We start from the raw sequence: 25,551 nt of genomic DNA on the forward strand, positions 1-25,551 counted from the left end.
AAGCAAGGGGAAATAATGTGCGAGTTGAGATGAATACAAAATATTATTCGGACAGCAACATGAACATGATATTCTTATAGAGGTGCATTGATCATTTCACATGGAACTTTCAGCAGGCATCGAGTTCCTGTGATGGCAAATACAGCTTGGAACGCTGCTAGTCCAATTAGCATCCGGGATCCAAACAACCATTTTATCATTCAAAATACATGTGCTGAAGTCATTTTAATTCTTTTTTTCAAATTTCCTAAAAATAGCAACCTTGATTGACACTGGAAATATGATAGATAATGACAATCTTACAATTTAAATGTGGCCTATTTAGACACTTGTACTAACAGTGTTGACATCAAATGTCATGCATGTACACCAAACAGCGTCGTATTTTGATATTGTACTAAATATAGTACAATGACGTGAATGGGTTAATAGTAATGGTTCATTAGTAAATAATATACATTACAATTATCAACAGATTAAACAAACTGTAGTCGACATCTCTCAAATTATCAGCGGAGTGCGATGCAGCGCTGCTGCTCTAAAATATACTCGCTCTCCTGCTTCTCAACAAGCACAGTAGATGGTTTAGATCTTTTCAGCCTATCACTGTAACCAGGAAGGCTGCTTTCACTTAAGAAATAGAGTTTGAGAGAAACATTGCCACCAGTGACCATTATATATATTTACAACAATTTGCCGATGTATAGACAGTCAAAGGACTTTCTATAACTACTTTACAATAGGCCAATAATTTGATTTCACCAAAAAGCTGAAACCTTTCAATGCAGCTGTGTCGCCAAATACTCTTGCGTCCAAGGGGAATTTGCATAGATATGCGTACTTCCGGATCTTTTTATTACTGCTATGCCTATAACGCAAATTAACTTTACTTCCTTATACACATAGAATTGAGGAACTGACCATTTCGCGGCTGGGTTAGGACTGTTTTAAAGACTGTATCATTTTTAGAATCTCAAGCCTAAAAACCATGAATTAATTTATACAAGAGGCTACTTTACAGCTATAACATTGATTGTTTCATTTATTGGGTAAGTCTTAAAACTTTTCCGTTTTTTTTGTGGGTGTGCAAATGTAGAGCAAAGTGAGAGCAGAGTGACAATGGGGAAATCCGCTTTTAGTTTCAAGTGGAGCGTTGATGGTGATGGATCTTCTGCGCCCGTAATGGTCTGTGGCAGGGGTCTTGTGGGGTGTGATTGTGTGAACCTTCCTAATATAATTTTTAGTCTAGACAGAACACCTGTTGTGCATCCAAATGTCGATCTAATTTTCACCAATCCATTAGAATATGCATTTCCAAAGAACCCGTTATGTTATAGACCCTCCATTCATTTTAACACTTGGAGTAACTGTCCAGCAAACGGTATCTATTTTCATGATAATTAAATTGTGGATAGTAAACACCATTAACCTAAAAAAAAGTGGGGATTTGAATCTATTATGTGCCTAATGTAACCAGGGTTACTTTACATCATGTTTTGACATACCCGTATTGCATTGTCTCTCATATGGTACATCAAGACCTGGGGAGTGCCACAGTGTTGATTGGTTTCACATTTGGTTTACGCTACAATGGATACATCTTTTACAGAAGGAAGTAGTGGACCATCAGTTATGCTTATAATTTATGTGTGTGTTATTGACTATGTTCTTGTGGTGTACCAGGAAACTAATTTGTGTACATTTTGTGGATAGCCCTTTAAGGGGACGGCACCGGTTGAGAGCAAAGGTTTCCTCAGGAAAGATATTGAAATAGTTCTGGGTTAATACTTCACTTCTCTCTCTGGGTCCATCCATCCACTGCGCCTGCTGCTCATTTGCAATGTAAATAATGAGTGCTACATGGAATCAGGTCTGACACACTCATATAATATTACCCCTCAGTATTCCTGCACAAAGTTTGCTTCCATTTGTACACAACCACCATACCATGAAGCCTAAAAACGTAGAGGTGCAAATAACTTTCCCTCCCTCACACTCAGAGACCGCCGGGTTAACAGAAAAAAGAAAAAGATTGGTTGTTTAATGTTGTGGTTTGGAAAGTAGACCACATAGCTGTTAGAGCTGTTGCTCTTGGTTGAAATGTACAGTGCATTCGGAAAGTATTCAGACCCCTTCCTTTTTTCCACATTTTGTTACATTACAGCCTTATTCTAAAATGGATTTAAAAATAAATAAATCCTCATCAATCTACACACAATACACCATAATGACAAAGCAGGTTTTTTGACATTTTTACAAATTTATTAAAAAGATGAAACAGAAATACCTTATTTACATGAGACTCAAAATTGAGCTCAGGTGCATCCTGTTTCCATTGATCATCCTTGAGATGTTTCTACAACTTGATTGGAATCTGTCTGTGGTACATTCAATTGATTGGACATGATTTAGAAAGTCACACACTTGTCTATATAAGGTCCCACAGTTGAAAGTGCATGTCAAAGCAAAAACTAAGCCATGAGGTCAAAGGAATTGTCCGTAGAGCTCAGTGAAAGGATTGTGTCGAGGCACAGATCTGGGGAAGGGTACCAAAGCATTTCTGCAGCATTGAAGGTCAACAAGAGTGCACTGACCTCCATCATTCTTAAATGGAGAAGTTTGGAACCACCAAGACTCTTCCTAGAGCTGGCCACCCGGCCAAACTGAGCAATCGGGGGAGGTGACCAAGAATCCAACGGTCACTCTGACAGAGCTCCAGAGTTCCTCTGTGGAGATGGGAGAACCTTCCAGAAGGACAACCATCTCTGCAGCATTCCACCAATCAGGCCTTTATGGTAGAGTGGCCAGATGGAAGCCACTTCTCAGTAAAAGGCACATGACAGCCTGCTTGGAGTTTCCCAAAAGGCACCGAAAGGACTCTCAGACCTTGAGAAACAAGATTCTCTCATCTGATGAAACAAAGATTGAACACTTTGGCCTGAATTCCAAGCGTCACGTCTGGAGGAAACCAGGCACAATCCCTACAGTGAAGCATGGTTGTGGCAGCGTCATACTGTGGGGATGTTTTTCAGCGGCAGGGACCTGGAGGCTAGTCAGGATCGAGGGAAAGATGAGCAGAGTACAGAGAGATCCTTGAAGAAAACCTCCTCCAGAGAGCTCAGGACCTCAGACTGGGGCCAAGGTTCACCTTCCAACAGGACAACAACCCTAAGCACACAGCCAAGACAATGCAGGAGTGGCTTCAGGACAAGTCTCTGAATGTCCTTGAGCGGCGAGAGACCTGAAAATAGCTGTGCAGCGACACTCCCCATCCAACCTGACAGAGCTTGAGAGGCTCTGCAGAGACGAATGGGAGAAACTCCCCAAATACAGGTGTGCCAAGCTTGTAGCGTCATACCCAAGAAGACTTGAGGTAGTAATCGCTGCCAAAGGTACTTCAACAAAGTACTGAGTAAAGGGTCTGAATACTTATGTAAATGTGATATTTCAGTTTTTTTTATACATGTGCAAAAATGTTTTTTTTTAAACTGTTTTTACTTTGTCATTATGGGGTATTGTTTCTAGATTTGATGAGGGAAAAAAAACTATTTAATACATTCTAGAAGATGGCTGTAACAGCATTTTGAAATAAGTAAAGGGGTCTTGAGTACTTTCTGAATGCACTGTAGGTGTATTGATTAAACCTCTACAGGTTTAATCAACGCATGTTTTTCTTTCAAATGGTATCAATAATATGCATGTCCTTGCTTCAGGTCCTAAGCTACTGTCAGGTAGATTTGGGTATGTAATTTTAGGTGAAAATTGAAAGGCACAAGAGGCAGTGCTGTATCATGAATACAGTCACAGGTAACACAGTTGGGTCATTCCTACTGGCTTTCAGAAAAACATATTAGTCAAGCTCAGGCAATTATATATATTTTTTAATGTACATATTCCAACCTGTTATGTGCATAATCCTAACAGGTCAGAACCTAACAGCGTGGAAATTTGGAGCCTAAATTAGCCAGAGCTCTGTGAGTGAGAAAGATTGAGCTAGCATAATGGTGAACACTTGAACAGGATTTTAACTTCTCTTTAAAACATATTTTAACTAAATGAAATGTGGTTTATTTTCTCTATAATTTAGCCTAACAGGGTGGACATTTATGCATGGGACATACCGACTGACAAGATGAAACATGGAAAAATAGATACAATGGAGTGTTTATACACTGAACTAAAATATAAATGCAACATGTAAAGCGTTGGTTTCATGAGCTGAAATAAATGATCCCAGAAATGTTCCAAAAAGCTTATTTCTCTCAAATTGTGTGCACAAATTTGTTTACATCCCTGTTAGCATTCCGCCTTTGCCAAAATAACATGACAGGTGTGTCAAATCAAGAAGCTGATTAAACAGCATGATCATTACACAGGTGCACCTTGTGCTGGGTACAATAAAAGGCCACTCTAAAATGTGCAATTTTGTCACTCAACACAATGCCACAGGTTTTGAGGGAGTGGGCAATTGGCATGCTGACTGCAGGAATGTCCACCAGGTCTGTTGCCAGAGAATTTAATGTTCATATCTCTACCATAAGCCACCTCCAACATAATTTTAAAGAATTTGGCAGTATGTCCAACTGACCTCACAAATGCAGACCAAATATATGGCGTGGTGTGGGCGAGCAGTTTGCTGATGTCAACATTGTGAACAGAGTTCCCCATGGTGGCAGTGGGGTTATGGTATGGGCAGGCATAAGCTACTGACAATGAACACAATTGTGTTTTATCGATGGCAATTTGAATTCATAGAGATACTGTAACGAGTCCCAATGACTTGCCATTGTCGTGCCTTTTTTTTAAGGTATCTGTGACCAACAGATGCATATCTTTATTTCCAGATGTGAAATCCATAGATTAGGACCTAATTTATTTATTTCAATTGACTGATTTCACTAACTGTAACTCAGTAAATTCTTTGAAATTGTTGCATGTTGCATTTATATTTTTGCTTGGTACAGTATATTTTTTACAGTTGAACCATTGTTTTCCAACCAAAGAAGTTATGACATTTCCTGAATGTGGTGTCATTTTAGAAAGGGGTGGTTTTCTTAAATGGAGAATTACAACAAACTAACAGGATGGAAAGTGATATCAGGGACACACAGAACATCTTAAATTAAATAACAATAAATACGATAATCATAAAAACAACATTATGATGAGAGAGAATTTAGCTAGGACTATAAAATAATGAAGAAAGATAATACATTTTTTATTATTTTAAGCCTTATATTTGTCATGGAGGTTGAGGAATAACAACTGGGACATAGCAATAATGTCGACATTCACATCATTTTTTGTCTACAAAATGCATAGAATTCCCTTTCAAGATCAATATTTTTATGCTTTTAGGGTAAATTACACTTTATCATATATGTAAAGCTGTTTGGAATCCACATTTTACACAAAATAAGAAGTGATATATCCTGGGGACAGATAAGGCACTGCACAGTTGGAATGACCCAGTCAACCCATTTACCTGTGGCTGTATTCATGATACAGCATTGCCTCAGTGTGCCTTATTGCTTTTTTATACAAAGATTGGGTCTAATCCTGGATGCTGATTGGTTAAAACCGCAATCCAGCAGGTGTCTATTCCACAAGTTACCATCGGCTAACTGTGATGTTGAAATGGCTCTTTAAACTGTTCCATCTCACTGCACAATCCACTGTCTCATCAGCCCAGCCAGGCAATTTATAAACTTGATCTCCACTATAAAAAGCATCTAGACATTATCTCCCATTTCCTTTAGACTAGCATTTGGTTTTCAACTGCAGAGATTTGTATAAACTCTGTCTGTCTCCGACATTTGCAACATTGTTTCAATATTGAAATTCGATCTCCACTGTCCCATAGAAATTAATGTGTCGGGACGATGCAGACAGCTTTTCTCAGCCGGTCGAAATCATGAATCAGCTGGCATTATTTTTATGGATATATACAAAGAAATGTCAATAGAAAACAGGTAAAACTAGCTTCAGTTTGAAGTGATTGTGTTAGATGTGTTGTTGGCTCGCTCCTCTGAATAATAGTGTCCTGACGAGAGAGCACATTTTTAATGCCAGGTGAAATCGTACATCATTCGCTCATTGTTATGGATGTATCCAAATAAATGTCACTAGAAAACAGCTTAAACACATGCAAATGCAGCTATTTTTCTGTCGGCTGCACTGTTTGACGTGACTGTAAGTTAGCCATAGTTGGCTAGCTAGCGAGCAAGGGATAAGAACATTGCCAGCCAGTTGGGCAATGGAACATTTAGAGAGAACGACTGTCCATAGATACAATATTATTTTAATTAAAATATGTCAATGATTATTTGAATATGTTGGTAACCCGTTGTTTTAAATCCCTCAAAGCTGGTGTTTGGAGGGTATATCGACTTTGTCTCGGGCCTATCAACCCTTTGTGCCAATATATCCTCCAAACACCGGTTTCTCTGGCATTATCACTTAAATACAGTGGTGTAAAAATACTTTTAAGTACTGAAGTCGTTTTTGGGGGTATCTGTCCTTTACTATTTATATTTTTGACTACTTTTACTTCACTACATTCCTAAAGAAAATGATGTACTTTTTACTCCAAACATTTTCCCTGACACCCAAAAGTACTAGTTACAATTTGAATGCTTAGCAGTACAGGAAAAAGATCAAATACACACACTTATCAAGAAAACGTCCCTGGTCATCCCTACTGCCTCTGATCTGGTGTACTCACTAAATGCACTACATAAATGCTTCCCTTGTAAATTATGTTGGAGTGTTGGAGTGTACCCTTGGCTGTCAAAAAAAGTTATAAAAAAGGAAATTGTGCCGTCAGGTTTGCTAAATATAAAGAATTTGATGTATAGCATTTACTTCTACTTTGTACTTTGACTCAAGTAAGACAATTTAGTGTTTTTTCCACCACTGTACATTTAAAATCTGATCCTTTTACTCAAGTAATATTTTACTGGGTTACTTTCACTTTTACTTGAGTCATTTTATATTAAGGTACCTTTACTTTTACTCAAGTATGACAATTGAGTACTTTTTCCATCTCTGCTTAAATAGAACTGTTACCAACATATTAAAATAACAATGAATTACATATTTTCATTAAAACATTATTTTGATAAGTCAATTAATACAATGTCATTCTTCCACCAGAAGATAGGCTATAGTCCGGACAAAAATCTGGTTGTTAGTTATTTTGTTCATGTTGCTAAAGGACCCAACCCAGTCATTAATAATTGTTGGTTAGTAGCTATGTGAAAGGACTGGTCGTCAGTTCTTAACAAACGGGTTGCTTTCCAGGCTGGAAAGTTTTCTTGTCACTTGCTAGGTAGCAAGCCAAGTTCAGCTAACTCCGTGACGTCATACATTGAACCTGATTACAATACACGAGCTACATTTCCGTTTGTTTGAGCTTTTTTCTATTGGCATTTACTTGTATATGTCCATGATAATGACGTTGATGCGGGATTTCGACTGGCTCAGAAAAAGTTGTCTCGTATGGGCACATTATACTTTATGTATGGTAGTACTAGAGATTGAAATTCACAGGTGAAACATTGTTTCCGATGTTGAACAGACAGACAGCAAGGTTTATATTAACCCCCGCTGTACCAAAGTAAATGCTAGGCTGGAAGCAAAGGGAAACAATTTGAGATTAGATAAAGAAATATATGAGATAAATATAAGACATGATTCGGACACCAACTTGAACATGATATTCTTATGGAGGCACAGTGATAATTTTCAGATAGAAATGTTAGCAGACATCGGTGTGTCTGTTTCCCGCCAAGACAGCATGGCTTGGAACACTGCTCGTCCAATCAGCATCCACGATCCAAACAACCAGTTTTATAATTGAAAATAAATAAGCTAATATACAATGCAAAGTAGAGTTGTTATAAGTTACATATCTGTTATCAAGCAAATAAAATAAAACATGTTTCCATGTTATAAACCTAGACATTCCTAAAAAGTCATCAATGCAAATGAACATAATATACTGCCACTGTACACTATGCACCTCCTGAAATATTTAAAGTGGTCAAATAAAAGCATGCTTTATAACTGTGCAGGCCTGTAGTTGCTTCCTCGTCCTTTGTTTGACATGATGAAACCATGAATCCTGAAACAGCTTTATGGAGAGGCTATGAGGTAGGGGTTTAATGAGTCACTTAACAAAACCGTGGACCTAGTGAACCATTGCATCCCTACTATAAGTAGAGTATGGGCCCATTCCACAGGGCCAGAAATGGCGGGGCCGGGGCGAAGCCAGCAGGGAGAGCTGACGGAGTACAAGAAGAGTCTGATCAAGAGGGACCTGGAGATGGGCATCGTCATGACTGTGTTCCGCCAGAAGGTAGAGCGCCTTACTGTGCAGGTCATCATGGAGACCAGGCAGGTGGCCTGGACCCGAACAGCAGACAAGAATGATGGTGTCTGTGAGTATACCTGAATCTAAGTCTAATTCAAATCCAACCCTAACACTGAAACAATGAGAAGAGAAGGGCTGTGAGTACATTAAGAGATGTGGTGTGTGGATAGGGTGTGTGAGGGAAAGTGTAAAAGCTGTTGAGTATGTGAGAGAGTGAGTAACAATGATGAGTACGGTTTCAGTGGATCTGTCTGAGATACGGGAGATTCGCCCAGGGAGGAACTCAAAAGACTTTGAGAGGTTCAGAGATGGCAGGGACAAACATGATGACAATACCTGCTTCACCATCTTCTATGGGTCCCAATTTGTTCTTAACACCATAAGCCTTGGCGGTAAGTGTGTGTGGGAGGGTGCAGAGTATGTCCACTTTTCTGTGTTTATTTGATGCCATACAACCACATTTAGTTGATGATAGCCTACTGATTAAATATGGATGGTTTATCTTAGGTTATATTGGATAATATAGCTTGTAATAGTCTGTGTTGATTGACAGCTGACACTGTGGATGATGCGGATAAATGGCTGACAGGCCTGGAGTTACTGAGACAGGAGACACTGGTGGCCCCCACACCAGACATCATAGAGAGGTGAACACACACACACACACGTGAAAAGACCACAAACCTAAACCCATATACTGTACACACACATTATATGGACGATAACTGACAATTACAGATCATATTGTTTGTTGTTTCCAGCTGGTTGAGGAAACAGATGTATTCTATCAATCAGACTAAAAAGAACCGGTAAGAACAGTTTCAACCCTCAAAAATGTATTTAATCCTCAACTTAATTATACCACTTTTTGTGCCAAATTCCCATTCTGCCCCTTTAGTAATTTCCACAATTCAATCCATTGATCTTTTAATTTGTTCTCCTCAGTATCACCTTGAAGGAGGTGAAGTCTCTTCTGCCACAGCTCAACTACAAGGTCCCCGGCACACGTTCCCTGAAGGAAAAGTTCTCGGTACTCATCCCCTTTTCATCCATATTCACACCCTCATCCTCACTGCTGCCAAAACTTTAATGAGTTGTAGAACCAAGGAGCTGAAGTTTCTCTCCCTCCTTGGCCAAATAAAAACTTGGGCAGTAGAATTAATTCTATTCATGAGTTATTTTAGATGATAATAAGTGGTCTTGGGCACTCAAGTGATTTCTCAATTGTAATAGAATTGAACTATGTATGTAATAAAATAAATTGTAGTATTCTGAACCAAGGGCACTACAGACCCGGGTTTGATACCAGGCTGTGTCACAGCCGGCCGTGACCGGGAGACCCAAGAGGCGGCTCACAATTGGCCCAGTGTCGTCCGGGTTAGGGGAGGGTTTGGCGGCCAGGATTTCCTTGTCCCATCACGCTCTAGCAACTCCTTGTGGTTGGCCGGGCGCCTGCAAGCTGACACCGACACATTGGTGCGGCTTCCTTCCGGGTTAAGCGAGCAGTGTGTCAAGAAGCAGTGAGGCTTGGCAGGGTCATGTTTCGGAGGACGCATGGCTCTTGATCTTCGCCTCTCCCGAGTCTGTAGGGGAGTTGCAGTCATGGGACAAGACTGTAACTACCAATTGGATATCACGAATTTGGGGAGAAAAAGGGGGTAAACAAATAACAAATATAAAAAACTTTTCTGAACCAAACATTGTCCATCTCCTTCTTTTGTTCCAGGAAATTGGAGCAAGGAAAGATGTCTTGAACTTTGAGCAGTTTCATAAATTCTACAATATTCTAATGTTTGATCAGAAAGATGTGAGTCATAATTTTACTGCACTACTACACTCTCTAAGTAGAAAATGCTGAACAGATACCATAAATTACCGATAATTTAACTTCTCTTACAGTATGTATTGATATGTGTGTTTACATCGGAAGTGTTAGCTAGCATATCACATTTAGCATGTTAAATATGATTAGACAGACACTGGCTGTCAACCAGTGTGTGTGTGTGTGTGTGTGTGTGTGTGTGTGTGTGTGACTGTGACTATGTATTGACTTGTAACTGGTGTGTGGATATGTTTCATCAGATTCTCGAGGAGTTCAAAAGGGAGTCATGTGCTTTCATCATGGGGTGGGTCTTTCTCTTTCATTGAAAGATGTAGTTCAACAATCACAAATAATCATTTACTCAGCTTTATTATACCGGTAAACTTGAATTCTTGTTGACGGTATGTTGGTGGGTGATGTGGTTTTTCCCTACTGTAGTAGTACAGATAAACCTGATGCTTCTGCAGTTCTTCTCCATGATTTCCAACGATTTCTTCTGTACCAGCAGAAGGTATGATCAAGCTATCTATCAATTATGAAATTGGTAAAACTGGGTCTGTATCTGTCAGTGTTTAACCTGCTACCTGTTATCATTACCTTTATTGTAATTTGTATCTATATTTTCCTCACTCTCTACGTTTCTCCTTCTCAGGAGTCATGGGCCAATGACCTGAACCAGGTTCGAGAGCTGATGACCACCTTTATAGATGACACCATGAGGAAGACCAACGATCCAGAGTTCACCGTCAGCGAGGTGGGACACAGTGTTTGATGTGTGTGTGAATGGGGAGTGGAGAACAATGTTTTATGTTTGTCAAAGCGCTCTCTCTCTCTTCTCTCACTTTAGTTCCTCAGTTTCCTCTTCTCTAAGGAGAACTCGATTTGGGATGAGAAATACTCAGAGATGTGCAACCTGGATATGAACAACCCATTGTCCCACTACTGGATCAATTCCTCACACAACACGTCAGTACCGCCACATAACACAAAAATACAACACAGCACTATGAAATGAACACTACTTAACTTTTTTAAATGAAATATATCGATGCAATGCGTTTAAAAAAGTGTCAAGGTGCTGCTTTTTAGACAGATTTGCCTCATGATTTGTCAACTCCCGTACAATTTCGCTGTCCATCAAATCGGAGTGCTGCTGCAGGCTCTTTGCACGTCTTGACCAATCAGATTTGCGGAAATCGCAGGTCGCGTGGGCGGGGCGCAAAGCACAAAGCTCAAAGCGGGATCTCCAATTTCCTCCTGTATTTACTAAGCAACCGTGATAGCACATCACTCCCAATAGACACGAGCAAAAGCTCTTACATAAATGCAGCAGCCTATAGAGCTAAACATTAGCGATAAGACTTGCTGTATTGCATGGAAACGAGACTATTTTTCAGTCTGATCAATTGTAGGCTACTAACAACAGCAGCTGAATAGTCTTAGCCTATGTGCTCTTGTCACTCTGGCCAGGGTAAACAAAAATGATATGTGTATTTATAGCCCATTTGTTTGTGAGAAAATTTGAATGGGATAAAATGTGGTTTATATTCAAACTTGGGCTGACTAGGCTACCTAGACTTTGTCAAACCAAAACTGGAATTAATCAATAGGCCTAAACACAATAGCTGACATAGACTGTGAGTACATGTTTTATTAGGCCTACAATTGCATAGGGCCAGAACTACACGATGCAAACCTGCATAAAGCAAGCTCAGCCCAGTTAGTTTTATTGTCCAATCATGTTGCTTTCTCCGTGTCTGTGTATAGGAAACACCTCTAGTCCTTAAAATATAATGAATATGAACAATTAATCCTCAATAATCGAGTTATTGTCCAAATGATCCAATTATTAGTTGTCTGCTGCTACTACAGTTAGCTAGTAACGTTAGCAAACCTGTTGTTGAGTTTTTGAAGCCCAAAAAATAATGCCTATTGCTAGGAACTTGATTTTCCAGAGTGGTTTGGTTAAATAAAATATAATTAATATGAACAAGTACAGGGTTGAGGCAATTTGATAGGATTTTCATCCTCACCAAGACCAGGAGTTTTTCCATAATAAAAAAAAAACGTGACCCATATTAAACCTTTTTACAACAGATTAATCACATCATACCGTATACGGTCTGGAGTTTTACCTGGTTAGTTTACCACATCAGGAAAAGCTACGGACCCAGAATGTTTTTTCACCAGACCGCTCTGGGATCTGTGGTGCCACCTCTGAATAGGCTATGACTCATATAATAATAAACACACAAATGCTCTTTATGACTTGTTTGCATGTTGTATTTCTTGTTATGATGTTGTTATGTGTTTCCATCAGGTACTTGACTGGAGACCAGCTGCGGAGCGAGTCGTCCACCGAGGCCTACATTCGCTGCCTGCGTCTGGGATGCCGCTGTGTTGAGTGTTAGTTGTACACCTTAAACCTCACTGAAACAGTCCCTGACATATTTTACTTTGCCCTCGTTACATTATCCATTTACTTCTATAGTTGGGAAGGATTATTTTGTGTTGTGTGGCCCTGTAGTGGACTGCTGGGAAGGGCCAGGTGAGCCCATCATATACCATGGCTGGACCAGGACCACCAAGATCAAGTTTGAGGACGTGGTGAAGGCCATCAATGACCATGCCTTTGTCACATCTGAGTGAGTCTGAATCTGTCTGAGAAAACTTACCCAAACTAATAAACATACCCACACCTGAGGTGCTTTACAACTGAGGATTGTAACTGTTTCTAGAACATTCTGCCTGTGTTGACTGAGCATTGTGGTTCTGTTGTTGTCAGATACCCTGTGGTTCTCTCCATTGAGGAGCACTGTCCCATAGAGCAACAGAGGCAGATGGCTCGTATCTTCAGAGAAGTATTCCAGGACAAGCTGCTGATGGAGCCTGTGGAGCTGATGGCTGAACAGCTGCCATCCCCCACACAGCTCAAGGGCAAGATCATCCTCAAGGTGAGGGCCAGTCCAGAGGATACAATGGGGAAGGTGGTATGATATCATCCTCAAGGTGAGGGCTAGCCCAGAGGATACAATGGGGGTGGTGGTATGATATCATCCTCAAGGTGAGGGCCAGCCCAGAGGATACAATGGGGGTGGTGGTATGATATCATCCTCAAGGTGAGGGCCAGCCCAGAGGATACAATGGGGGTGGTGGTATGATATCATCCTCAAGGTGAGGGCCAGCCCAGAGGATACAATGGGGGTGGTGGTATGATATCATCCTCAAGGTGAGGGCCAGCCCAGAGGATACAATGGGGGTGGTGGTATGATATCATCCTCAAGGTGAGGGCCAGCCCAGAGGATACAATGGGGGTGGTGGTATGATATCATCCTCAAGGTGAGGGCCAGCCCAGAGGATACAATGAGCATGGTGGTGGGAGGGAATAATGTGAAGAATTGGGTCACAGGGCAAAACGGTTTCCGATGTAGTATGTGGTACAGCATGTTATAGTAAAGTGATTCATCATCATGATATGATGGGCTTTTCAGATGACAGTCAGTTATTACCTGCGTGGTGCGTCTGTGGTGGTCCAACACCCCTCCCCTCCTCTCCCCTACAGCACAAGAAACTGAGTGTGGAGGGAGGCATCAGCGGAAAGGACTTCCGGAAGGGAGAGAAGCAAGGAGACCTGCATATCTGGGATCCAGTGGACCAGGTAACTTAGAGACCACCTGTCCTGTTAACATGATATGGTTCCAAGCTAGTTCCTTAGAAGTCTGTAGGCCTATTTGGTTCAGGAAGTGTGTTGTATATTATTGTATTTGTTTCATAGTCATAGCATTGTTAGTGTATATTTTGTTGTTGTGATGGTTGCCGCTGTCAACTATTCTGACATTGTGCCTGTTTGTCTGCCTGTAGCGATGGAACAAGCACTACTGTGTGATTTCAGATGACACGCTCTATTACGCAGAGGAGGAGGAGGAGGATGAGCTCAGGAAGGTAAACGACAGAGAATAGTTCATTTATAATTGTAGGAGAAACAAATGACCATTGTCACAGTATTTAATTATTACATAATTCTGACTGTTTTTTACCGCCCTGCCTCCCTGCCTGCCTCCGTCCCCCTCCCTCTATGCTGTAGTCCCCAGAGCTCCACACGTCTGAGCCTTGGTTCCATGGGAGGATGAGTGAAGGGAGGCAGACAGCAGAGAGGCTGCTTCAGGAGTTCTGTGCTGAGTCGGGAGGCAGGGATGGCACCTTCCTGGTCCGAGAAAGTGACACCTTTGTGACAGACTTCACCCTCTCGTTCTGGTACGCCAGCTTGTCTTCAGCTCTACTGCCAGTACGTGTCCTGTGTTTAGATCTCTGCTGTGCTGATGCCTGTTTTCTGTGTGTTATACTGTAGGCGCAGTGGGAGGGTCCAGCACTGTCGTATCCGCTCTGGCTCAGAGGGAGGACATACTTTCTACTTCCTGACTGACAACTTGCACTTCCCCAGTGTGTACTCACTGATTCAGCACTATCGCGACATGCCCCTCCGCTGCCACGACTTTGACCTGCGCCTCACTGAGGCTGTGCCTCGACCCAACCCACACCTACTGGAAGGGTGAGTTACATAGGGTCATCTGACATAGAGTATGTCTGAATTTAAACATGCACACAGGTACGCAAGAATGCACACACTTAACACGTAGATTCCCTCTCTGTGTGCTGTGGTGGTCAGGTGGTTCTATAGTAACCTGAGCAGGGGGGAGGCAGAGGACTATCTGTTGAGAATCCCCCGGGACGGAGCCTTCCTCATCAGACAGAGAGAGGAGAGCGACTCCTACGCTATCACCTTCAGAGGTGATGGCAAGGTGAAGCACTGTCGGATCCAGAAGGATGGCTCTATGTACGTGCTGGGAACCACCACTGAGTTCGAGAGCCTGGTGGAGCTGGTCAACTACTTCCGTAAGAAGCCTCTGTATCGCAAGATCAAACTACGCTACCCTGTCACACTGGAACTGGTCAGCCGCTTCAGCACGGTAAGAGAGAGGGACGGGAGAGACTGGAGGCAGAAAAGAAAGGATGGGAGAGAGATATAATGGGGATGAGAGGAGGGCAGAGGGAGGGAGAAGGGGGGGCAGAGACTGGACTGCTGGGAGAGGAAAGGTTAAGTACTGTTTACTGATAAGTGTTTTCAATGGTTTGTCTGTGTAGGAGACAGACTGCGCCTCACTCTATGATATTAAGATGTATGTGGAGCCAAATGAAATCGAGCCGTCACTGGTATGTTCACATATTATGTTAACTTGTTTCCCTTCATTGAAATTATGTTTATAGATTTTCTCAGGCAATGTCAATGTAGTGTGTGTATCTATGTTTGTATGTGTATTAATGTATGTACCTGTTGATGTACTGTATATTTAACCCCATCAGCCGAAGAGTACTGTTAAAGCTCTGTACGACTACAGACCCATGAGACCGGATGAACTGAACTTCTGCAAGGGGGCTCTGATCCACAGTGTGTCAAAAGACAGCGATGGATGGTGAGGCCTCAGAACACAGACACACACAATTTGATCCCAGGTCAGATTAGGAACATACTAACCTCTCTCTGCTGCTCCCTATAGGTGGAAAGGGGACTATGGGGGAAAGCTGCAGCTATTTTTCCCTGCCAACTATGTTGAGGAAGTGTCCAACAATATCAAAGCTGAGTCACAGGATCAGGTAGGAGGAGTGATTAGTATTTTGCATGGTGTTACTGTATTACTGGTGTGGGGTCAGTCTGTCAATGACATTGTGCATTTGTGCTGTATATTTCTTGTGTGGTAAGAGTGCATTTTTAGAGATCTACAGTGTACACATTTGTCTCACAGGTCATGGAGGACAATCCTCTGGGGGATATGTGTAAAGGAGTTGTTGACATTTCCAAGTGTAATGTTGGTGAGTACAGTCATTCTGTTACATCTGTTTTACATGCTGTCCAAACATACTATCGTCACATGATTAACACACTAAATACCAAACCCCCAGTCCTTCCACACAGCACATGCTCATTAGACCGACTGCTCTTAAAACATACCCCATATCAACAGTACACACAACTACATACATTTCTAAATGGATCGTTTTAGACCATGACACCTTACACAGGATAAATATACAATTGACGGTACATAACGTGTAGACACAGTCTAGTTCTGTACCCAAACACAACAGTGTATTATATATACAGTACATTACACGTAATAAATATTTGACATTCTCTTCCCCATGCTCCCTCCATCCCGCTCTCTTCTCAGTGAGATCTGCAAAGAATGGGAAGTCCCATGTCATGACACTTCAGATGAGTGATTATGACAGTAAGATTCATTTTGACTTTGCGGCAGAGTCACTGGAAGATCTGTTTGAGTGGTACCAGGTGGCCTGGGACATCACCCAGAGAGAGATCACCAAGCAGCACAACAAGCAGTTAGAGGCTAGTATCATGATATAATTCCATTTATAAACTGAGTGGTTCGAGCCCTGAATGCTGATTGGCTGACAGCCGTGGTATATCAGACCGTATACCACAGGTATGACAAAATATTTATTTTTACTGAGCTAATTAACAAGTTTACAATAGCAATAAGGCACATCGGGGTTTGTGGTACACGGCTACGGGCTGTGTCCAGGCACCCCGCGATACGTTGTGCATAAGAACAGCCCTTAACTATGGTATATAGGCCATATACCACACCCCTTCGTGCCTTATTTCTTAAATAACCCAACGGCATCTATACGTAAGAGGCTAGTATGATATCTTTATATCTACCACTCCAAAGATGTATAGCCCAAAGTATATTTTGATGTCATGCTGAGAGGAAGCTGCTACACAGCCAGGCGTCTTTAGTGATATCATACTGATAAATCAAATCAAATTGTATTTTTCACATGCGTAGAATACAACAACCTTACCTTGAAATGCTTGAAATGCTTACTAACAAGCCCTTAACCAACAATGCCGTTTTCAGAAAATAAAGTTATTTACTAAATAAAATATCAATAATGAGGCTATATACAGGGGGTACCGGTACTGAGTCAATGTGCGGGGCACAGATTAGGGACAGGAAGCTGTCTTCAATGATGTCATGCTGACAGGAAGCTGTCTTCAGTGATGTCATGCTGACAGGAAGCTGCTGTGTGTTTTCTGTCCTCCAGATCAAGCAGCAGGAGGAGGTGGAGAAGAGTGAAGAGGTTGCCATGGAGATGTCTGACCTGGTGGTGTACTGCCAGCCTCGCAGCAAGGAGAAGGACCGCTTTGGTATGATCCCCAGCCCTACCACCCTTAACACCCACATAAGGCATTCATCCTATGACATGCACTGCAATACACATTAGAGATTTCAACTGTGGGTTTTCAAATTAAATTCAATCCACCCTTTACTCACACTCATATTATTACTACCAGAATATGTCACCCTCCACCACAGTCAGATGTGGTAGACTCTCTCCTCTCAGTATTGTTCTGATCAAACTTAGTCTGCCCATTACCAATCATGCCCCCACAGTGAACTACTGCTACAAAGAGATCCGCTCCTTTGTGGAGAACAAGATCCCGGCCAAGAACAAAACTCCAGACTTCCTGAAGTACAACCGCAAGTCCCTGAGCCGCACCTACCCCAAGGGCCAACGTGTAGACTCATCAAACTACGACCCTTACCCTCTGTGGGCCTGTGGCTGCCACATGGTGGCGCTCAACTTCCAGACTGCAGGTGGGTTTGATGAGCATGTGTTAAAGATGGAGGCGGAATGAAAATCTGTCCATGTGCCCAGTGGTGTAAAGTACTTAAGTAAAACTACTTTAAGGTACTACTTAAGTAGTTTTTTAGGGTATCAGTACTTTACTTTACTATTTATATTTTTGACTACTTTTGCTTTTACTTCACTACATTCCTTAAGAAAATAATGTATTTTTTACTCCATGCATTTTCCCTGATACCCAAAAGTACTCTTTACATTTTGAATGCTTAGCAGAACAGAAAATGGTCCAGTTCACACATATCATCCCTACTGCCTCTGATCTGGCGGACTCACAAAACACAAATGCTTCATTTGTACATTATGTCTGAGTGTTGGAGTGTGCCCCTGGCTATCCGTACATTTTTTTAAATAAGAAAATTGTGCCCACTGGTCCTTAATATAAGGAATTTTAAAGGATTCATACTTTTACTTTTGATACTTAAGAGGTTTTAAAGTATATTTAAAACCAAATACTTTTCCTCAAGTAGTATTTTACTGGGTGGCTTTCACTTTTCACTCCTTTCCTATTAAGGTATCTATACTTTTACGATTCAATCCTTTTTCCACGTGCCCTTGGTAGAGCAAGACACAACATTTTAGGATGTGCATACATTTTTATACTTTTTAAGTACTGATCCCACATGAGAACCCACAACCCAGGTGTTGCAAGAACCATGTTTTACCAACTGAGCTACACTAATTTGCACCAGACACTCTACTACTATGGCTGATCTTGTCAAACAACACATTTCACTGCACCTATCCAGTGTATGTGACAACAAAAACATGTGTTCACAGAGATTAGGAAATTGCTCGGTGTCCAAGTGATGTTCATGTTTGTTTATGTCCCCAGATAAGTACACTCAACTCAACAGTGCCCTCTTCAGCCTTAACGGACATACAGGCTACGTGCTACAGCCAGAGATGATGCGCTCAGACAGCTATGATCCACATCTGGAGAAGAGGAAAGTCAAGTTCACACTTACTGTCAGGGTATGGTTCTGCTCATTGTCCAAATGTATTTATTTACACTGACATTTCCCTGCTAATCTTTCATATGGTAAACTGGTTACTGTTGAGCACTGAGTTTGCTGTGCTTCCCCCTGTAGGTGATTGCTGCCAGACACCTGCCTAAGCCAGGCCGTAGCATTGCTAGCCCTTTTGTGGAGACGGAGCTGTGTGGACACACAGAAGATAACAAGTTTAAGACCGTCGTCTATCGTAAGGAGTGGATAGAATTACATTCTTCCCACAATGCCGTCCAGCTAATTAAAGAATATCAGCTTGTGTGTGTTGTTTTAAAGATGGGAGGATGTTGGTAATGGGGCTTATATTTGTTCAGGTGACAATGGGCTGAACCCGGTGTGGAAGGCTCCTCCAGAGCCGGTGACGTTCCCAGTCCATGAGCCAGAACTCACCTTCCTGCGCTTTGTGGTGAATGAGGAGGACATGTTCTCAGACCCTAACTTCCTGGCTCAGGCTACCTTCCCTGTGAAGGGCATCCGCTCAGGTAGGACACACAACCACGAATATGTGGTGCATGAACCCTTAAGCCCCTCATTTACACACTTCTACACTGTTTCATCTTAGGGTACCGTTCTGTTCCTCTGAAAAATGGCTTCAATGAGAGCATAGAGCTGGCGTCTTTACTGGTCTACATCGATGTGCAGCAGGTGGAGGTGAGACACGCTGCATGTTGACAGCCTTTGGTGTTAGTGGTGGTGTTTGTGCATCTGGATGGTGAGCATGTGTCTGTCTGCTAATCAGAAAGCAGAGGAGGAGCTGTACTCGTCGTCCAACCAACTGCGGAGGCGGCAGGCTGAGATAAACAACGAGATCTTCCTGTACGACACCCACACCAGCCTGCAGCGTTCCGCCCCCCCACAGCTCCGTGACGACCTCATGAGAGAGTTCAGCACCAATGAGACACAGTTACAGAAGATCCAAGATACCTGCAAACAGAAGTAAGCTGGAGTTGTGCAACCAATAAATCAACATTTATTGGTTGCGTACACAGATTTGCAGATGTTATCACAGGTGCAGCGAAATGCTTATATGAAAATTGTGAACAGAAATGTCATGATGATACATTCATTTTATCTTATCTGGTCCTAGGATAAAGGAAAAGAAAATCAACAACAGTAAATTTTATTCCTGAGGGCAGCTCATCCTGAGCCTGCGTGGTTGCATCCCAAACTTCAGTCTTACAAAGCCAAGGCCAACAGAGAGAAAATGTGTGATGTGTTTAACATTAGCATAATTTGGAGTGTTAATGGGTTATTAAGATGAAAGGTGCACTTAGCAGCATCATACTGATAATTTCTCTGGAGTTTTTGAAGAATACATTAAGTCATGTTACCAGTGTATTGCTTGTTTCTTTTTTGTTCTCAACAAATGCATTCTTTAACTACTGATATATTGTAGACATACAGGGCTATTTGCAGGTGAAACTGTTGCTTAGAGCACATTGTTGCTTTGATAATCCTTCTGTTTATATTTTCTTTTATGGTTCCTCTGCGTAATTTCAGTCAATAAAACATGACCTCTTCTGCTGACTATCTTCGCTTCATTTGATCAGATTAAACTACGGCATTTGAAAACAGTGAAACTTACACAGAACGTATAAATAACTATGCAGCACTCACATTTTAAACATATTCACAGACAGTTTATTTTGATTGAAATGATTTCACATCATAGTATTTTATTTTCCCGTAGAAGGTCTTGTATTTGTATTACAACAGCCACAGAGCAGTAGTAGCCCAGCTGTAGAAGCAGATAACGCAGATGAGAGGAAATGAGGGGAACATAAACTAGATTTATGTCCATCACTGCGTTAGCAGGGGTGCTACAGCAGCAGGCGCCCCGCTGTCAACCACATTAAGACTCAAGCCGCGGTCACAATTCAAATTATAGAAATCTTTACAAATTCAGAAAAATGAGTACAGGTTGTAATATGACCTCTGAAAAGAGAGGAATGAGGAGAGAAGAGAGAGTTCGAGGAGACATAAACCAAAGCAAAGCACAGTGAGCTCCACAGGAAAGTGATATAACAAATGGATTTGTTTTTGTCACAATTTCCTCTACAGTACTAAAACCCTCCACATTCCAACCTCTGTCTCCCTCTTTAGCCAGCTGCAGATATACATTTCAATGTTAAAAACTAGAGGAACATCAGGGCTACAAAAGAAATCCTCAGGTCAGGTTCCCACATACATACATACTATGTTCATATCATTACACACAGTATGTCACCAGTGTACAACCGGTACAGTAACCAGTACACTCACTGGCATACATACTATGTTCATATCATTACACAGTATTTTGTGCACGAGCTAATGTGTCCAGCAATACAAAGGTCTGTAATCACACACCAAGGTGATTAAATCGCTGGTTTATGACATGTACTGCTTATCATTGAGCTTCGATCAGAACATTGTGGTAACCCATGGACAAAGGGTGTAGGTTGACTTCAGAGCTAGTGATCTGACCCTTTTCATATTCAAATCTTTAAAATAAAGTTACAAAATAAAAAAAACATCAGCTGATGCAAAATGTACATGCCAAAAAAAAGTCAGGTGACAAACTGATAACGTGATCAAATCAAATAAACAGTTGACAAACAAATCATTAAAAGATACTAACCATGAAAACACGACAGATTACAGTGCACTTTGTGTGAAAATAAAAAGTTAATGACCACACGCACATGTCCTTAAGATGAAGGCAATGACAGCCTCCCTAACAGGGAGACTAAGAAGCACAGAGGGAAGGGAGACAGAAAATGATATACACGTACGTACGCGTGTGTGTGATATATATATATATATATATATATATATATATATATATATATATATATATATATATATATATATATACACACACACACACACAGGAAGTGACAGCATGAGGTCCTAAGCCAGACCAAAGATGCCCATACACAATGAAATGTAGTGCCAGTAACCGTAATGGCACTCAAAATAAACATAGCATTGAACTCTTATTGGACGGTGTCCAACTCTGTGTTCTTTAAGTTCTGCCAAAACTGAAAAAACAAGAAGTGGATGGGACCAGAGAAGGGCAGTCAAAAGAAGGATCTGATTGTGTAAGACACCCTGAAAGGGCACAGAGAAGGGACAGATTGATCAAAGCCACCTACAGCAGAAGAGAAGCGACACAGAGGACAACACTGTTCTGCTGTTTGTGTGGGCAAAGTCACATACCTGAATGCTGAAATAACATTCCTTGGTAACAACATGGCAAATCAATTCAAAACAGGTGGTTTTAAAAAAATGGACTTGTCCACAGAAAGTGTTCTTAGGATTTCAAATAAAGATTGAATGCAAAACATTTTAACTGAGATACATGTACTACTTTCATGGGCGAGGATGCTCCAAACAGTGCCCTCTCTCCATGCTTGATGGGGATGATTAGCACATTAGAATCCACCGTTATGTCACGTTTAAGACAGTACTGATGTTTGATGCAATAGTTTCTTTTTTGAAGTACAGTATGGCAAACAATTGTGAATTAAAATCTTAGTCTAGACACTTTGGGCAGTTAATGTGCCCCTTTTTTAAAATCAGGGTCATCTACACACCATGCTGTTGCCTTTACGGAGCCTCTTCACTCCTGACAATGACAAAATATTCCTATCCGATTAAGGATGTCCATGGCCTGTATATCTACATCCACTAGCAAAAAGTGTCTAATATTCATCTCTATAAAAACATGCCCCATCATGCCAAAAAGGCAACATTGAGAGGTTGATGCAAGGTGCACATGGGGCCTCTGTTGAAGCCACAACATGGATTATGGATAAATTGCCTAGAAAGTGAAAAAAAAAGTATATGACAAAATTAGGTGAGGCAGAAAAACGGGATATGAAGAGAGAAATCATAAATACAAGGCAGTCCCAGACCACCTACTGCACAACCATTCTATTAAAAATGGGAGTTATGTACAAACATGTTTTCCTTTTAATGGATGTTGCAACCGCAGAGCAGAGCTCCTGAAATGTCTGCTTTTAAAATGTCAACAGGGAATATATATATATAAATAAATAAAACATACATACATACACACAGTACCAGTCAGAAATTGACACACCTACTCAAAGGTTTTTCTTTATTTTTACTATTTTCTACATTGTATAATAATAGTGAAGACATCAAAACTATGAAATAACACATATGGAATCATGTATTAACCAAAAAAAAGTGTTAAACAAATCAAAATATTTTTTTGATTCTTGAAAGTAGCCACCATTTACCTTGACAGCTTTGCACACGTTTGGCATTCTCTCAACCAACTTCATGAGGTTGTCACCTGGAATGCATTTCAATTAACAGGTGTGCCTTGTCAAAAGTTATTTGTGGAATTTCTTTCCTTCTTAATGCGTTTTAGCCAATCAGTTGTGTTGTGACAAGGTAGGGGTGGTATACAGAAGATAGACCAAGTCCATATTATGGCAAGTAAGCAAAGAGAAAAGACAGTCCATCATTACTTTAAGACATGAAGGTCAGTCAATCCGTAAAATTTCAAGAACTTTGAAAGTTTCTTCAAGAGCAGTCGCAAAAACCATCAAGCGCTATGATGAAACTGGCTCTCATGAGGACCGCCACAGGAAAGGAAGACCCAGAGTTACCTCTGCTGCAGAGGACAAATTCATTAGAGTTACCAGCCACAGAAATTGCAGCCCAAATAAATGCATCACAGAGTTCAAGTAACGGACACATCTCAACATCAACTGTTCAGAGGAGACTGCGTGAATCAGGCCTTTGTGGTCAAATTGCTACAAAGAAACCACTACTAAAGGACACCAATAAGAAGACACTTGCTTGGGCCAAGAAACATCGATCAACAGACATTAGACCGGTGGAAATATGTCCCTTGGTCTGATGAGTCCAAATTTGAGATTTGTGGTTGCAAACGCCGTGTCTTTGTGAGACGCAGAGTAGGTGAACAGATGATCTCCGAATGTGTGGTTCCCACTGTGATGCATGGAGGAGGTGCGATGGTGCTTTGCTGGTGACACTGTCAGTGATTTATTTAGAATTCAAGGCACACTTAACCAGCATGGCTACCACAGCATTCTTCAGAGATAGTCCCACTAACTGCAAACCAGATGGGATATCATTTGTTTTACAACAGGAGAACGACGCAACTCACCTCCAGGTTGTGTAAGGGCTATTTGACCCAGAAGGAGAGTGATGGCAGTGCTGCATCAGATGACCTGGCCTCCACAATCACCCGGCCTGAACCCAAATGATATGGTTTAGGATGAGTTGGACTGCAGAGTGAACGAAAAGCAGCCAACAAATGCTCAGTATATGTGGGAATTCCTTCAAGACTGTTGGAAAATAATTCCAGGTGAAGCTGGTTGAGAGAGTGTGCAAAATCGTGCAAAGCTGTCATCAAGGCAAAGGGTGGCTACTTTGAAGAAATCTAAAAAATATTTTGATTTGATAACACTTTTTTGGTTACTACATGATTCCATATGTGTTATTTCATCATTTTTATGTCTTCACTATTACTCTACAATGTAGACAATAGTAAAAATAAAGAAAAAGCCCTGAAAGAGTAGGTGAGTCCAAACTTTTGCCTGGTACTGTGTGATATATATATATATATATATATAAACAATATGTGAAAGCAGAGATATCTGGAAAAATACGTTCATTCAAGTTGATAAAAATTGATTGAGAGTGAACGTGTTATACAAGGCATTAGGCACAGTCTTGCAACTTTTATTTTTTTGAGGTAGCACCTCATTCCCAATGAAGGACTGGAAAGGCCCGACTCTTAACCTGAAAGAACCCAAACAAAACAACAAGACCAAAATGACAGTTGAATAGTCTTTTAAAGCTACATTTGGATTGACTAGAGGCAATATCAAAAAAAATGTACTGGAATGTGACCTGGTTATCCAGCCTTCATCAGACAAGGGTAGAATAGCTCCCAGTAAATGGAGGGAAGAGAGGTAATTTAAACTCAAAGGTCCTTAGAGAGAGCAGGAGAGGGATAGGGGGGAAAGGGGCAAGATCCACCATTTGTTAACTTTGTTCTGTGTACATATGACACAACACAGAGGAAATCTATGACGAGTCTATTGAGGGCAAATAGGATGTGGACAGGGACTGAGTGAGCAACAACACATGAGAGAGAATGAGAGCAAGAGAGGGTCCCTTATGTCACAAGAAAGTGGGTCCTTGCATTTTGATGATGTCACTAAAAAGGAGGTCCTTGCATGTTGATTTCACAAGAAAGAACAGGTCCTTGCATTTTGATGATGTCACTAGAAAGATAGTAATTTTCCATGGACATGTTACTAGAGAGGTCGTGGCGTTTTGATGTCATCTCCAGATAAAAGTGTCCTCATCTAGAGATGGGAAAGGATCCCCTTATTGTTGATGTAAGAGAGGCTATGTGTTCCGATGATGTTTCGATGATGTGGGAGTTGGTGTTCTAGTGATGTCATACAGGATGTGTTCACCAGGCCTCGGTGTAGCGGACGTCCACCTCCTTCAGATTGGGGAGTTTTGCCTGACAGGGACAGAAAGAAGATAAGAGACCAAAACAAATATGATATTTGTTGATATACTAACATGGTCTTGTCAGAGAGGGAATGAAGGTTCATCTT

At 41.2% G+C, this 25,551-nt stretch overlaps 2 protein-coding genes across 2 annotated transcripts in view; one reads left to right on the plus strand and one right to left on the minus strand.

Moving 5' to 3' along the window:
* Positions 1–667: 667 nt before the first annotated feature.
* On the plus strand, positions 668–20,459 carry LOC109889294 (1-phosphatidylinositol 4,5-bisphosphate phosphodiesterase gamma-2). Its single transcript, XM_020480622.2, has 32 exons — positions 668–1,049; positions 8,244–8,441; positions 8,617–8,766; positions 8,928–9,021; positions 9,136–9,183; positions 9,320–9,404; positions 10,101–10,181; positions 10,457–10,500; positions 10,635–10,707; positions 10,849–10,950; positions 11,044–11,162; positions 12,517–12,602; positions 12,724–12,841; positions 12,982–13,150; positions 13,759–13,854; positions 14,058–14,138; positions 14,281–14,450; positions 14,545–14,745; positions 14,863–15,163; positions 15,339–15,407; positions 15,558–15,667; positions 15,752–15,848; positions 15,998–16,064; positions 16,424–16,599; positions 17,322–17,424; positions 17,672–17,875; positions 18,757–18,896; positions 19,013–19,124; positions 19,246–19,413; positions 19,494–19,582; positions 19,671–19,867; positions 20,019–20,459. The coding sequence occupies exons 2-32, from the start codon at positions 8,252–8,254 to the stop codon at positions 20,059–20,061; spliced, it is 3,783 nt and encodes a 1,260-aa protein (XP_020336211.1). The 5' UTR covers positions 668–1,049; positions 8,244–8,251; the 3' UTR covers positions 20,062–20,459.
* Positions 20,460–20,551: 92 nt separating this feature from the next.
* LOC109888562 (C-Maf-inducing protein) overlaps positions 20,552–25,551 on the minus strand; it is a 41,349-nt gene continuing 36,349 nt past the window's right edge. The window contains exon 21 of the mRNA XM_031822696.1: positions 20,552–25,454. Within this exon, the coding sequence (XP_031678556.1) occupies positions 25,401–25,454 (54 nt within the window). The 3' untranslated portion in view covers positions 20,552–25,400. The remainder of the gene's footprint in view (positions 25,455–25,551) is intronic.

This window comes from Oncorhynchus kisutch, linkage group LG4, assembly GCF_002021735.2.
Source record: "Oncorhynchus kisutch isolate 150728-3 linkage group LG4, Okis_V2, whole genome shotgun sequence".
In the NCBI taxonomy this organism is placed as follows: domain Eukaryota; kingdom Metazoa; phylum Chordata; class Actinopteri; order Salmoniformes; family Salmonidae; genus Oncorhynchus; species Oncorhynchus kisutch.

Coding starts and splice junctions, on each gene's coding strand:
- LOC109889294 (XM_020480622.2), top strand. CDS start 8,252: ATGGCGGGGCCGGGGCGAAGCCAGCAGGGAGAGCTGACGGAGTACAAG. Junction 10,951..11,043: donor CAGAGTTCACCGTCAGCGAG/GTGGGACACAGT, acceptor CTCTCACTTTAG/TTCCTCAGTTTCCTCTTCTC. Junction 11,163..12,516: donor ATCAATTCCTCACACAACAC/GTCAGTACCGCC, acceptor TGTTTCCATCAG/GTACTTGACTGGAGACCAGC.